This window comes from Salmo trutta, chromosome 17 (genome assembly GCF_901001165.1).
Source record: "Salmo trutta chromosome 17, fSalTru1.1, whole genome shotgun sequence".
Lineage (NCBI taxonomy): Eukaryota > Metazoa > Chordata > Actinopteri > Salmoniformes > Salmonidae > Salmo > Salmo trutta.
The window spans coordinates 58,200,121-58,216,586 of NC_042973.1; the positions used below are offsets into that span (position 1 = coordinate 58,200,121).

The 16,466-nt window shown below is 40.4% G+C and overlaps 1 protein-coding gene and 2 non-coding genes across 3 annotated transcripts in view; all 3 read right to left on the reverse strand.

The window, feature by feature from the left end:
- Positions 1–16,198, reverse strand: part of LOC115151395 (zinc finger protein 501-like) — a gene marked incomplete at its 3' end in the record, with an annotated part of 77,698 nt that extends 61,500 nt beyond the window's left edge. The window contains exon 1 of the mRNA XM_029695301.1: positions 15,959–16,198. Within this exon, the coding sequence (XP_029551161.1) occupies positions 15,959–16,198 (240 nt within the window). The remainder of the gene's footprint in view (positions 1–15,958) is intronic.
- Positions 107–179, reverse strand: trnav-aac (transfer RNA valine (anticodon AAC)). The gene has a single exon. It is a non-coding gene; the product is annotated as a tRNA-Val (tRNA).
- Positions 314–386, reverse strand: trnav-cac (transfer RNA valine (anticodon CAC)). Its single transcript has one exon. It is a non-coding gene; the product is annotated as a tRNA-Val (tRNA).
- Positions 16,199–16,466: the final 268 nt, after the last annotated feature.

The window sequence follows — 16,466 nt, forward strand, 5'->3', positions numbered from 1 at the left end:
TTTACAGATATTCATGGCACGTGTTCGAATTTCCAAAATACAGAATTTATGAAAATAACTATTCTCTGTTAAAAGTACAGTACCCACTGCACGTGACAAAGAGCACTGTTTCCGCCCGGTTTCGAACCGAGGACCTTTCGCGTGTTAAGCGAACGTGATAACCACTACACTACAGAAACTGCTGCTTGATTTTTCTGCAAGGAGTAAACCGAATTCCACAGATATTCATGGCACGTATTCGAATTTCCAAAATAAGGCATTAATGAAATTCTCTGTTACCGCAATAGTACTTCTTGAATGTGTGAATGAGCTTTGTTTCCGCCCGGTTTCGAACCAGGGACCTTTCGCATGTGAAGCAAACGTGATAACCACTACACTACAGAAACTGCTGCTACAATTATCTTGCAAGGAGTAAACCGAATTTTACTGATATACATGGCACGTGTTCAAATTTCCAAAAATTAGGTATTTATGAAAATAACTATTCTCTGTTAAAAGCAAAGTACCTATTGCACGTGTTAAAGAGCACTGTTTCCGCCCGGTTTCGATCCGAGGACCTTTCGCGTGTTAAGCAAACGTGAAAACCACTACACTACAGAAACTGCTTCTACAATTAGCTGCAAGGAGTAAACCGAATTTTACCGATATTCATGGCACGTATTCGAATTTCCAAAATAAGGCATTAACGAATTTCTCTGTTACCACTATGATACTTCTTGAATATGTCATTGAGCGTTGTTTCCGACCGGTTTCTAACCGAAGACTTTTCGCATGTGAAGTGTAATAAATATATTCTTTATGTCTCTTAATACTAATGCGATATTGCCTAAACACTGCCAGTAACCTTACACAATCATTATACCAAGCTAACATCTTGCAGAACAGTTAGTCCTAACTACCCACACACACACACACAATGCCTGGTTGTGGGGCCGCTCAAGGACAGGTGTTCGGGAGGGGCTGGTAGCAGAAACTGTCCTAACTGTAGCATAAAAACAGGCACTGTCCTTGGGTGTCTGACTCTCGGGTACACACATGAAGATAAGCTAGAAGTGGTGTAGGCTGAGTAGACTCGTGACACACACACACACACACACACACACACACATCCCTGAGGGCTGGGTTTCAAGAACAAAGAACACTGTCAAGAGCCAATGAGAAGTCGACATTAGTCGGGGACGGGACCGCCCTCAACACTCATCGACCAGTCAGGAGAGCGAATCTACCAGACTCAACCTACGTCATTACATTATTGTTACACTGTATAAAATGTAAACACAATATGTTCTCGGGGCTTTTTTCTGCTGTCTCCTTAAGAGGTGACAGAACGAGTCCGTGCACGCTATGCCAAATATCTTTGTATCTTAATAAAGATGCCTTACGATAATTGAATCCACCCTGTCCGGCGTCTTGACTTGGTCTCCTTCTCAAGTAACTGATCATCAACAAAACTTGGTAGCAGAGGATGGTTTCACACTTCTGAATTCGGTCCATGAAAGGTTGATGAGAGAGGGGACAAGTCAAGGGCAATCTCGAGGGAACGGGTGACCTGTCCGCAGGAGTCATCGGCGATTCTGCTTGCCCCGGGAAACTGATCAACGAGCTCGACTAAATAAGGTAAGCAGAGCCTGTTAAAACAAAAATCTGCATATTGTACTATAGTCTTATCCAAATTTTTGATCAGTAGTACTGGGCGTGAGTATGAATTGTTGTTAAATTTTATACTAAATTGTATTATGTTGACAAGGCTGATTACAAAGATATTTGACTGGATAGAGCGATCCTGTGTGGATCTGTGAGCCTGTGTGGCATAAGAGTGAAGATAGAGAGCCTGTGTGGCGATCCTGTGTGGGTCAAAGAGTCTGTGTGACTCTTCCCGGTTAAAACTGATAGCCTGTGTGGCACAACATTGATAGTGACGACTGCTAACTAGAGAAGGCCTCCTGAACTGGCTGACCAGGAGGGAACACTCAGCATAAGCGGGTCGGTTAAAGTAGATATAACTCAAACAATAATAATCCAGTTAAAATTATTTAGTTTCGTCCCGGATCTCCGGAATTTATTCTGGTTTCGGTTTAAGACTTCATTTAGGGAATGATTGGAGTAGCAAGTAGCTAGATAAGCCGATTTTGGTCGGAAGTCCCGAAACTTTATTGTGATAACGTGTTTAGTTTCGTCCCGGACATCTAGAAATAGTTCCGGTTTAAGACTTTGTTTAGGGAGGGATTCGTGCGCCTCCAGGGCGCCTGGAATCTGTTTCCGGCCCTGTTTTGAGAGCGTTTTGTTTGTACGTACCCCGAAGGCGCGAAGCGATACCAATAGTTTGGGTTTCAGCCCGGGTGTGCGATCTGTCTGTCTATAGAACTGAGTAAGGGTTTGATGTGTAAGTACCGAGGAGGACCTAAATAACATTGAACACCAAATTGAGGTAATCACCGGGGAGTTGGTATTGACCGGGTTAATGTTTTAGCCTATTCAGAATATTAGTCCTAATATTTTAAAATAACTTTGTTTACGAGGGTGGGGCACCAGAGGTAAGACAAGACTGTGCCGGCACCGTGAATACATCGTTGGTCTTGACCAACGACGGGCTAAGTATACAAAGGATAGTGGGTAATTCATAAATAAATATGGCGTCTATTCCGCCGACTAAACTTAAATTCAGTGAATATTTGGAACAAAAAATAAGAGAGAGGGCAGGAGGAGAGGAACAGTATAAAGCAATTAGAAAAGTGTGGGAGGAAGTGAAACTGACATGGACACAGGCGGGCTATTTTAGCGGGGGAGCCCCCACTAAAAGCCAGCTGTTAGTGATGGAAGATGGGTTGAAGGAGGTAGTGCAGAAAGGAATAGCAGGGGAAGTGGAAGGCAACAGAAGGCATATGTTTAAGAAACAAGGAACTAAAAACAGAGAAAAGGCTGAAGCAGAATTGAGAATAGGAGTTTGGGCCATAGAGGAGACTAGAAGGGCGCTTCCATATAAAAAACCAGATACCAGACGCCCATGGGATCTTACCCAGTACCCAATGCCTGTTTCCAAGACATTAGTATAGATTACACAGACATGGGAGAAGATAACGTGGTGGGAGGAAAAAGGTACCTGTTAGTAATGGTAGACAGGTTCTCTAGGTGGGTAGAGGCAATACCAACGGCACGGGAAGATGCCAAATCAGTCATCAAATGGCTGCAAAGAGACCTCATACCTAGGTATGGGGTTCCGAGACAAATCCGTTCCGGTAACGGATCCCATTTCAGCAATAAACACCTGAGACAGGTGGAGGAAAGGTTTGGAATTGTGCACAAATTCGGGTCAGTGTACAGGCCACAATCTCAGGGCCTAGCGGAACATGCAAATCAAACTCTTAAGGCTAAGATTGCTAAGGTATGTGCAGGTTCGAAGCTAACCTGGGTGGAAGCCCTACCACTGGCACTGATGGCCATGACTGGCGGGGACCCATCTCTCTCTCCCCATGAGATAATGACGGGGAGAGTCATGCCTGGCCCACCAAGGGAGGGAGGTCATATGCCCCCTCTTGATGTGCTGAGAATAGGAATGTCTGACTATGTGAGAAAACTGACGGAACTTTCTGTAGCTCTCTCTGCGCAGGTACGGAAGGCCCAAGAGGGGGAGCTGCCGGAGGACCAGTCACCTAAGGTAAAAGTTGGGGACTGGGTGAGGGTCCGGGTCCACAAGAGAAAGTGGTCCGAACCCAGGTGGACTGGACCGTACGAAGTGAAGGAAGTTACTTCACACTCTGTCCAGGTCAAAGGTAAATCAGGCGCACCTTGGCACCACCTGACACATTGCACACCAGCCCCAACTCCTTCACGTACTCTTGCAGAAGTACGGAACGATTTGCGTTCCTCCAATTAGGACTCCAAAATGCCGCCTTTGAGGTGGACCTTGATGAAGGAGGAGGCCCAGGTGGAAGGGCGTAGGAGGCTAATATATCCCTGGGAGAGGTTGGGAATATCCACCAGGGCGTTTATTATTTGTATGGTAATTATGGGGCTTACTATTGGGACTATGTTGTGGCACCACCTTACACACTGCACTCCGGCCCCAACCCCTTCCAGAACTTTGACTGAAACCAGGGCCGATTTGCGCGCCCTAAAATTCGATTCCAACCACTGAAACCTTAGTTGTGGAAAATGGGAACACAGCTCCCGTTTCCACGACCTAAGGCGCCACGCCCAGGGTCGGGTTATCTCCCTCCCTGGGAGAGGCTGGGGATATCAGCTCCCCTGTTTGTTATTTTCATAATCATTGCCGGAGTATCCTTAGGAACTCTCACTGGTGGGGATTTGAACATTGCATGGAAAAATATTAAGTTAGTAAAGTGAATTGCAGGTGGAGTTAATTTTATTTTTACAGGGACGGTGCACATTAAACACAGTTGTGTATAATGGCAGGGTATTCCTAGCAAACAGAATGGGCCGGTTTGCAGACAAACTGAAGGGGTTTAAGGTTTTAAGCAATCTTGGGTTAAATTAGTCAAGCAGTATGTTAAAGTAGGGGAGTTTAATAGGTTTGAAGTACAGTATTGTATCCAAGGGTAGCGCATGTTCAAATAAGTTTAAAACTAATGACCGGGGGGAGTATAATGGAATTATAAAGTATTTTTAGGTTTTGTTTGTAGTTAACGTTTGGGTTTTTGAATCGGTGTAGTATGAGGAAATGCTGACCAAGTGGTTATTTTATGGAAAAAGGAGCGCTTAACTGTCTTTGGAAAAATCCTAGGGACAGGATATCTTAAAGGGGTATACACACATGGCATTTTGGAAGTTTTGTTTTCTGAGTTTTAATAAACACACGAAATTCTTTTGATAAGGGATGTTCTGGGAACCTGGGATACAAATGTAGATAAAGTTCTTAGCTTTAATTTGTTTAATGTAGTAAGAAACACGGTTCTGAAAGGGTGGTATGACTTTTTAACCCCTCTGGTGACTTTTCCTGTGTGGTCTGATCAGCCACATTGAAAAGCCATTTGGATGGTGAATTTAAGGGCATTGGTGATATTGATTTTAAGGGAATTTGTAGAACTGATAATTATGATGGAGTTAAAGCTCTTAGACACAATTGATAATTTGAACCAATGATAGGACTAAAAGGGCAAAGCCTTAGACTAAGGGTAGGCTTCCTTAAGTCTATTTTCCTAGAACAATAAGGGTAAAATATTTTTCCTGGGTGGAGTAAATCAGATGAGTCATTTTGATCTGATTATGTGATTTTAAAATATTTTGGCCAGTAGCAGGGGTATTTTTTTTACATGATCTAGATACGTTTATTTTCCCTTAGGAAGTCAGCTGTTGTTGAATTCAGTGTAAGAGATTTAACACAACAAGGCTGTGGAATTGATATACTAGTATTATTATATTTTGTTGTGAATAAGTTTAATAATGGTGGACTTATGTCAACAGGACAGGGATACATGACATCTGTAGGTGATCCAGAATTATTGAGGGTATCGAGATAAATTTAAGTAGATATGCAATATCTAGACAGGTTGATTTTTCTAAAGTTCAGGAGTGCAACCAAGGAGACAATGAGACATTTAGTCAATATTTGGAAACAACCCAGATTTGATGCTTTCTGTTATGAGAAAAAGCTGGAGACAGATAGAAGGGCAGACAGAGAGATCCTCCCCTGCACTGCTGTAACCTTGAGGGTTGGGGAGTAGCGGGAAGAAAGAAGGGGGGCCAGCAGGAGTAGATAGGAAGAGAATTTGGTTCACTTAGCTTTAGGATATTAATTCATGGAGAGACTATCGGCTCCATTGGCAGGCATGTATTTTAGTTTTGATTTTAAGTTTTTGTTTGGTAAATTCGCTAGGAGGAGATATGAAAGCTTAGTTGGTTTCAGGTGTTAGACTCTGAACCATTGCTCAGACACTATTCTGCACAGTAGGCCGAAATAGTAGCATTGACTAGAACCGGTGAAATAAGAAAGGAGAGAAAAGTTACTATTTACATAGACAAGCACATAGACATTTAAAACCATACAAAACAGCACAGATACATCTTAAAGAAGATAAAACACTTGACAGAGAATTGTTACAGAATAGCCGAGGATGAAGGCCCCAGGGAGAATTGGACATGTGGGAAATAAAAGGGGGCAATCCTACAAGAGAAGGGCTGACATAAGGATAATTTGTTTAGATATGCAGCAATATTGATACATGGCTTGAGCCATGTATAAATAGGGGGAGTATGGTAGAGCAGGTGATAGAACAGGTTAGGATAATTATTTAAACAAAAAACATTTTTTGTAGAATATCCATTCCAAACATTTGGAAATTGACTTATTGAACTATTCCGGATTGAGGGGAAGAAGGGGTGTTTAACAATAACAGATAAGTATAGCAAATGGGTAGAAGCGTTCCCAACTTACTTGGTGGACATGATTATGGTAGCTAGAATATTAGGTCAAGACATTATCCCTAGAGTTGGTTTACTAGGATCTATCTCTTTAAATGATGGATGACAGTTTAGCTAATCAGGTAGAGCCTATAGAAGGCCAGAGTTAGAGATGCCAGAACAGGTAGACATAGAAATTAAAGATATACTAGCAGAGCACATGAGAAGACTGTTTGTTAACCAAACCCGTATGTCCAAGAATTTGTGTCCAACAGGTGAATTACAGGAGAAGGTGATTCACTCAATCCAACCAGGAGACTGGGTGTGGATCCAGTCCCTGAGGAGAAAAAACTGGAAGCAACACCATTGGGAAGGCCCATACCAGGTTCTGTTAAACCACTGCCTTTGCCATTAGAAAAGCTGAGAGAGTCACTTGGGTCCACGTTACCCACTGCAAGGAGGTGTGTACACATATGAACACTGTTGATCACACACAGAGTTAGGAGAAGAACCGATACCAACAGGGTCCGGGGGTTACCTCCTTAACGAAGATTTCCTATCCCGACCGTTCATCACTGTGTGTGCTCCTAGAGGTGTGAGTATGGGGTGATACCTAGCAGAGAGACTAAGGCCAGGAGAGGGTTGGCGGTTTTTGGGAAGAGTAGAGACTCTGAGCTGCATCATAGTCTAATCTGACTGATACATTCAGATCCACCACCTTCTGGCACTAATCATACGATACCGTTGTCATTGAGAAGAAGTAGAAGATAAACTATATAATACACTGATGAGTGACATGCAGAATAAGGAATCAAAGAAGATCAAGATGTAGAATTTAAGGTAAACATTAAACAATTTCCTGGGGAAGCAGACAACTGTACAGGAATTGGGGTTGGCCAGATTGAAGTACTCAGCCAACCCACCTCGGGTTCACCTAAATTCCTGATGAGCACCAGTGTTATAGATACAAGAATGGCACCGAGAACTTAGATGACTTTAATGGCTGAAAGTAATCGTGAATGTGACTGACTTAGGTTTGAAAGATGAATAGAAAATGTTTAACCTCACAGCACCTATAACTGATGAAGGGTGGGCTAGTACCAGAAAAGGACGCATGCGACAGAAATTACCACGAAGGGTGGTTAGCTTGCGCCCTGGGGTTATTGGTCCAGTTCGAGTTAGTCATCAGAGGCCAGTTATAGGAGGCTAAAGTAGGGACAGGAGGAGTTTTGACCAGGATGGGAGTAGCTTTGTCTAGATGGATGCTATTGGAATCCTCAGGAAAGTTCCAGATGAATACAAAGCTATGAATCAAATATGTGAAGTTTTTAACCCTACATTATTTTGGTGGTTGACAACAAATAAAAATGTGGATGGGATTAATGACATATTTTATAATCAACAGAGATTCATGAATGAAAACAGGGATGCAGTAAAGAGGTTCTCTGACCAATTATCCGCCACCCCCCTCATGACCTGGTAAAATAGACTGACTCTCGATATGTTATTGGCAAAGGAGGATGGTGTGGGTAGAATGATTAGGTTCATTGCTGTACGTACATTCCTGATAACACAGCCCATGTTTGGTAAATGGAAAAGTGTTGTAAGAACTGTATTATGGGCTGCTTTCACCGGTATGAGTGTTTGTGTTGTGTGGTTGTTGTTTGGTCCCGTGTGCGAGAGGTCTCATTTCCAGGATTCTGGAGAGATTGATAACGGAGCAGATGGGCAACCGGAATGATGCCTTTGATGGAAGTGACCCCAGAGGACACTGAATCCAGCTCTGGGCAATGATCATTGGTTTACTGTTGAGGAAGCAGAACCCACTTACATATTTCAAGACTAGATGTGTCACGTCTCTTGTGAGACGTGAAGAGGGGGACTTAAAATTTGTCTTTCGACAAATTTCATCTATAACTATGACTTTTGCTTATACATTGTCACGTCTCTTGTGAGACGTGAAGAGGGGGACTCACAAAATTTGTCTTCGACAAATTTGTGTTTTACTCCAGCCTTGTGTAATCAGTTCGTGTAATGGTATTCTTCCGGGTGTGAAGGTTTTAAGTTCCTGGGTGACTGGTAGTCAACCCAGCACATGTTAGGAGTAGACGGAAGTTGTCACGTCTCTTTGGAGACGTGAAGAGGGGGATTTGTAATAAATATATTCTTTATGTCTCTTAATACTAATGCGATATTGCCTAAACACTGCCAGTAACCTTACACAATCATTATACCAAGCTAACATCTTGCAGAACAGTTAGTCCTAACTACCCACACACACACACACAATGCCTGGTTGTGGGGCCGCTCAAGGACAGGTGTTCGGGAGGGGCTGGTAGCAGAAACTGTCCTAACTGTAGCATAAAAACAGGCACTGTCCTTGGGTGTCTGACTCTCGGGTACACACATGAAGATAAGCTAGAAGTGGTGTAGGCTGAGTAGACTCGTGACACACACACACACACACACACACACACACACATCCCTGAGGGCTGGGTTTCAAGAACAAAGAACACTGTCAAGAGCCAATGAGAAGTCGACATTAGTCGGGGACGGGACCGCCCTCAACACTCATCGACCAGTCAGGAGAGCGAATCTACCAGACTCAACCTACGTCATTACATTATTGTTACACTGTATAAAATGTAAACACAATATGTTCTCGGGGCTTTTTTCTGCTGTCTCCTTAAGAGGTGACAGAACGAGTCCGTGCACGCTATGCCAAATATCTTTGTATCTTAATAAAGATGCCTTACGATAATTGAATCCACCCTGTCCGGCGTCTTGACTTGGTCTCCTTCTCAAGTAACTGATCATCAACAGAAGCAAACGTGATAACCACTACACTACAGAACCTGCTGCTACATTTATCTACAAGGAGTAAACCTAATTTTACAGATATTCATGGCACGCGTTCAAATTTCCAAAATAAGGCATTTATGAAAATAACTATTCTCTGTTAAAAGTAAAGTAACTACTGCACGTGTAAAAGAGCACTGTTTCCGCCCGGTTTCGAACCAAGGACTTTTCGGATGTGAAGCAAACGTGATAACAACTACACTACAGAAACTGCTGCTACATTTAGCTACAAGGAGTAAACCGAATTTTACAGAAATTCATGGCACGTATTCGAATTTCCAAAATACAGAATTGATGAAAATAACTATTCTCTGTTAAAAGTACAGTACCTACTGCACGTGTCAAAGAGCACTGTTTCCGCCCGGTTTCGAACCGAGGACCTTTCGCGTGTTAAGCAAACGTGATTACCACTACACTACAGAAACTACTGCTACAACTTGCTACAAGGAGTAAACCGAATTTTACAGATATACATGGCACGTATTCGAATTTCCAAAATAAGGCATTAATGAAATTCTCTGTTACCGCTATAGTACTTCTTGAATGTGTCAATGAGGTTTGTATCCGCCCGGTTTCGAAACAGGGACCTTTCGCGTGTGAAGCAAACGTGATAACCACTACACTACAGAAACTGCTGCTACAAGTATCTGCAAGGAGTAAACCGAATTCTACTGATATTCATGGCACGTGTTCAAATTTCCAAAATTAGGTATTTATGGAAATAATTATTCTCTGTTAAAAGTGTAGCACCTACTGCACGTGTTAAAGAGCACTGTTTCCACCCAGGTTCGAACCGAGGACATTTCGCATGTAAAGCGAACGTGATAACCACTAGACTACAGAAACTGCTGCTACAATTTGCTACAAGGAGTAAACCGAATTTTACAGATATTCATGGCAGGTATTCGAATTTCCAAAGTAATTCACTAATGAAATTCTCTGTTACCACTACGGTACTTCTTGAATTTGTCAATGAGCGTTGTTTCCGCCTGGTTTCGAACCAGGGACCTTTCGCGTGTGAAGCAAACGTGATAATTACTACACTACAGAAACTGCTTTTACATTTAGCTACAAGGAGTAAACCGAATTTTACAGATATTCATGGCACGTATTCGAATTTCCAAAATAAGGTATTAATGAATTTCTCTGTTACCGCTACAGTACTTCTTGAATGTGTAAATGACCATTGTTTCCGCACGGTTTCGAACCGAGGATATTTCGCATGTAAAGCGAACGTGATAATTACTACACTACAGAAACTGCTGCTACAATTATCTGCAATGAGTAAACCGAATTTTACAGATATTCATGGCACGTATTCGAATTTCCAAAATACAGAATATATGAAAATAACTTTTCTCTGTTAAAAGTAAAGTACCTACTGCACATGTCAAAGAGCACTGTTTCCACCCGGTTTCGAACCGAGGACCTTTGCGTGTTAAGCAAACGTGATAACCACTAGACTACAGAAACTGCTGCTACAATTAGCTGCAAGGAGTAAACCGAATTTTACAGATATTCATGGCACGAATTCGAATTTCCAAAATACAGCAGTAATGAAATTCTCTGTTACCGCAATAGTACTTCTTCAATGTGTCAATGAGCGTTGTTTCCACCCGGTTTCGAACAAGGGACCTTTCGCGTGTGAAGCTAACGTGATAACCACTACACTACAGAAACTGCTGCAACACTTATCTGCAAGGAGTAAACCGAATTTTACTGATATTCATGGCACGTGTTCAAATTTCCAAAATTAGGTATTTATGAAAATAACTATTCTCGGTTAAAAGTATAGTACCTACTGCACGTGTTAAAGAGCACTGTGTCCACCCAGGTTCGAACCGAGGACATTTCGCATGTAAAGCGAACGTGATAACCACTAGACTACAGAAACTGCTGCTACAATTAGCTACAAGGAGTAAACCGAATTTTAAAGATATTCATGGCAGGTATTCGAATTTCCAAAATAAGGCACTATTGAAATTCTCTGTTACCACTACGGTACTTCTTGAATTTGTCAATGAGCGTTGTTTCCGCCTGGTTTCGAACCAGGGACCTTTCGCGTGTGAAGCAAACGTGATAATTTCTACACTACAGAAACTGCTGTTACATTTTGCTACAAGGAGTAAACCGAATTTTACAGATATTCATGGCACGCGTTCAAATTTCCAAAATTAGGTATTTATGAAAAAAACTATTCTCTGTTAAAAGTATAGTACCTACTGCACATGTCAAAGAGCACTGTTTCCACCCGGTTTCAAACCGAGGACGTTTCGCATGTAAAGCGAACGTGATAACCACTACACTACAGAAACTGCTGCTGCAATTGTCTGCAAGCAGTAAACCGAATTTTACAGATATTCATGGCACGTGTTCAAATTTCCAAAATTAGGCATTTATGAAAATAACTATTCTCTATTGAAAGAACAATACCTACTGCACGTGTCAAAGAGCACTGTTTCGGCCCGGTTTCGAACGAAGGACCTTTCGCATGTAAAGCGAACGTGATTTTTTTTTTTTTTTTTTTATTATCAAAAATGTTTGTTTACAATATTTACAGTACAATCTACTGTTTACAGTACAATCCACAGAGAACAATACAGAAGACACTAGACTAACAGAAGCTGGTGAACAATTCACCCCCTATCAAATTCAAGGGACCCAATGAAAAACAAAGTAAATATCAAAACAGTGCTTTCAAAAATTGTAAGTGATACCTCCACTCTCCTCTCGTGAAATTAACCCACTCCCTTCAACAAAAGATTCATCAAAATGTTCCATCCCATAATTAAACAACATATCTATGTGTTTACTGAACAGTGCTATAAAGATACTCCACACCTGAACCCTCTTTCTGTCAAAAGAAACATAATTCCTCCTACAAAAAATAGCATACCTCACAAAACTCAAAACCATATTCAACAAACACACATTAACACCCTCACATTTACCAGACACTCCAAATAACAAAAGTTCCTCCCACGCATACTTTTTCACGAAATCTCCCCCCCAGTTTCTACATAACATTTCCTTAACTTTACAAAAAAAATATTTTAAATCCTCACATTCTATAAACAAATGCATTAGAGTTTCCGGGAAACGTCCACATACATCGCATTCTCTTTCTATCTCACCATTAATTTGCTTTAACACCACCTTTGTAAATATTCTATTATGTCTTAATTTGAAATCATTATTTTCACACTCCTTACTATTATATTTTACATTTAAATTTTCCCATATCTTTTTTTCATCTAATTCCGGAAAAACTACTTTCCAAAATTTCTCAGCAGCCGGCCTTCTACACACTTTTCCTACCATTATTCTATACAATCTTTTCACTGGTATACTAGATAAATGTACTTTCTTCTTACTGCTACCAATGAACAAATTAGGAAATACAAATAAATCTTCTCTTTCAACTTCACTATTTATTAAATCAACCCATTCTCTTGGTATACTATTCTTTATCTTGTTATACATATTATTCACTGTTCCCCTTCCCACCTCTTCATCCCATTCATTGATTATGTCAAAAATAGCTTCCCCAGGTAAAAACCCTGGAATTACCTCATATGTATAATCTTTTATTTGCCGTAGACCTGCACTCATAAATACTTTATTATACAAAACTTTTTCTTTGTTCTTGATTTTCTCATTCAGAAATATAGGTTGATTCATAATCAGGTCAATATGTCCACATTCATAATATACATTTGGCAACAACTCTGCCCATGCATTTAGCACCTCTTTATAAAAATCTGGTACCTTTTCAAACATTGCCCTTTTAAGCCCCATCAATAAACCATTATCCTCACAACCACCACTCTCCTCTAAGTAGACTTTAAAGAAGTGTTTCCAGCCATAATCTTCACTGTCATACAAATATTTCTTTACTGTTTTTATCCTAATAGCTTTTCTTTTGACATCTAAATCTACAAGTTTTAAACCTCCATCCACATAGTCAGCAATCAATGTTTTCTGAGCTATTCTCACTCCTTTACCATCCCATATAAAATTTGACACCACATTATTCAATTCATTTAGGACCCACTCCGGCATGTCCAGGACTCCCAAAACATACACAAATTTGGATAATACCAAAGCATTTGCAACAATTACTTTCCCTTGTAACTTAAGTTTTCTATTTTTCCAGAAATTCAACGTTAGCTTGACTTTATTAAGGATCCCAGTCCAAGTTATATCTTTTGCCTCTTTCTCCTTTACACCAATGTTTACTCCCAGCACTTTAATAAAATCCTTTGCGCTCTTGAATGGAATCTCACACCCTTTTACATTGATATCCCCAACAAACATTATTTCAGTCTTCTCTATATTAACTTTAGCACCCGATGCCTTGCCATATATATCTATGATTTCCATAATGCTTCCAATACTTTCTATATCCTTCACAGTACAAGTAGTGTCATCAGCGTACTGATGTACAACACTGACACCACCACCTGGGATTCCAACACCCCTTACTTCTTTATTACTATTTATCAATGTAGCTAACGGTTCTGTAGAAACACTGTACAGCAGAGCTGACAAAGGACAGCCCTGCCTTACTGACCTCTCCACAGGGAAAGTATCTGTTAACACTCCGTTACATTTCACACAACTTTTAGCCCCACTATACAACAGGTTGATCCAAGATACAAACTTTGGCCCAAACCCAAACCTCTCCATAGTTTGTAATAAAAAGCTGTGCTCCACTCTATCAAAAGCTTTGTTAAAATCCAAACTTAAAACTATACCACCTTCATTTTTCATTTGATTAACAACATCCCTAATTGTACAAATTACATCTGCAATATCTCTTCCAGGTATGCCGTAGGCTTGTGTTGATTCAATAATACTCCCAATCACCTTTTTCATCCTATTCGCTAACACTTTAGTCAGTATCTTATAGTCCGAATTTAGAAGGCTAATAGGCCTATAATTTTCTAACTTTAATCTACTGCCCCTATTTTTGAATAAGATCGTTAACATTCCAGTTGACATAGACTCAGGGATTTCCTTATTCTCTTCCATATAATGAAACACCCTCACTAAAATGGGTGCCAAAATATCTACAAAGACTTTATAGAACTCATTTGTTAAACCGTCCAAACCCGGACTTTTATTACCTTGCGTGCTAACAATTGCTTCCTTGATTTCCATAATCGAAATCTCTTCATCACACATCATTCTCTCTGCCTGCGATACTTTGGCACTAATTGTATCCAACACTTTTACAACACACACTTTCTCTACATCATTCTTTTTGTAAAGATTTCTGTAAAAGTTTTCAACTGTCTCTAAGATCCCAACAAAATCGTTTACCTTTACACCTCTTTCATCTTCCAACTCTACAATGTAACTCTTAGTTTGTTTTCTTTTTTCCAGACCCAAAAAAAAGGATGTACATTTCTCTCCCTCCAAAGCGTACTGTGCCCTGCTCCTAACAATAGCACCCAAACATTTCTTTTTTTCATAACTACCCAGCTCTGCATGGATTTTCAAATAATTCACAACATCATAGTCTGGATCCGTATCAGCCTTTTCAAGTTCATGCAACATCCTATTCCTAAGCATTATTTCTTTCTGCTTATCTAACCGGTTATGATTTTTTGCGTACCTAATACTCCTATTTTTTACTTTTGCTTTCACTTCCTCCCACCATAAACACACATTCTCTTTTAACAGTACATTAGACATTTCATCATTAATACATTCAACAATTTCATTTCTATATTCTTCTTCCTTTAACAGACTGGCATTTAAACACCATACACCTCCCCCTCTCCTCTCCTCTCCACACCAAAACCCATTTCAAATGACATTACTGCATGATCACTATATGCTGTAAAGGTATATGACACCTTCTTAACATTCTGCACCAATTCTTGTTTTGCTAGACATAAATCAATTCTGCTTTGTTTTAATTCCTTTAGAACCACCTGCCTTCTAGAGAATACTCTTCTGTTTGGATTTTCAGCCCTCCATATATCTACTAGATTCTCCTCATTCATAAGTTTCCATAATGCATTTCTAGAAGAGTCATATCTGAATTTAGCACAACTAGAGGCATCCATTCTACTACACCTCACATTAAAATCTCCTATCAGTATACAGTTTTCTGAGCACAGTGTTTTTAATTTGTGAAACATTTCTCTCCTTTCAGATTCAATATTTGAAGCATAAACATTAATTAAACGAAAAACTACATTTTGAACTTCAAATTCAATCACAATAAGTCTACCATCATTGTCAGCATATATTTGTTTTACATTCTGCACCACATCATTTTTTATCAAAATAGCCACACCACATGTTTTATCTCCTCCATGACTACAAAAAATTAAATCAGACCATTTACTCTTAATCTCCTGCATTTTGGATTCTGTCCAATTGGTCTCTTGAAAACACAACATGTCTGCCTTAACAGACACTAATACCTGCTCAAATTTTCTCATGTTTCTCAAACTGTTACCGTTTAGGGATGCGACTGTAATCATTATTAATGTTTGCAGAAGTATAATCAGAGTCAAACAAGTCCTTTCAAATCCTACTTTTTCTTTTTTCCAAATCCCATCATCTCCCTGGTTTTCGACAATGACCTCTTATTTTTTACAAACAACTGAAGATCCTCACCATCTATTTCATCATCCGTCTCTTTATTTGGATTTTTGGGGGGAGCGGCTGTGAAGCCTTTTGAAAAGTGCGCTTTAACAGTGCCCGTGACTTCAGTGGACCCAACCCACTCTTTGGTGTAATTCTCACACAGGCTTAAAGCTGGCTCAGGCACCTGAGAAGCACCTTGCACCATCTCCACCTGTGTATGTATTTCACCCATCATGTGCTGCTGTTCCACCTTGTCAGCAGCAGAGACTAAAACCCCGTCTCGTGCTTTGCCATAAGACATTACAGGCTCTTCAAGCTTATCTGCCATTGTCTCTGGAGTCACACTCTCCATGTCACTCTCATCCTCTCTCTCCATCGGCACACTCCCCTCCCCTTCCTCAGACGTGAGGTCCATTGTTTGCAAAAGTAAGTGATCTTCTCCCTTATTACAGCTACATCTAACTTTGGGTCTGTCACACATTTTGCACACATTTCCTATGTTCCGACATTCTCTGGCATAATGCCCTTGTTCACTACATTTGTGGCATGTGAATTCCGGACATTCCTTTAGTATGTGCCCCGGCTGAATACATAATCTACATACCTTCACTTGATTGTCGTGGATTACACGAAAATATTCAAAT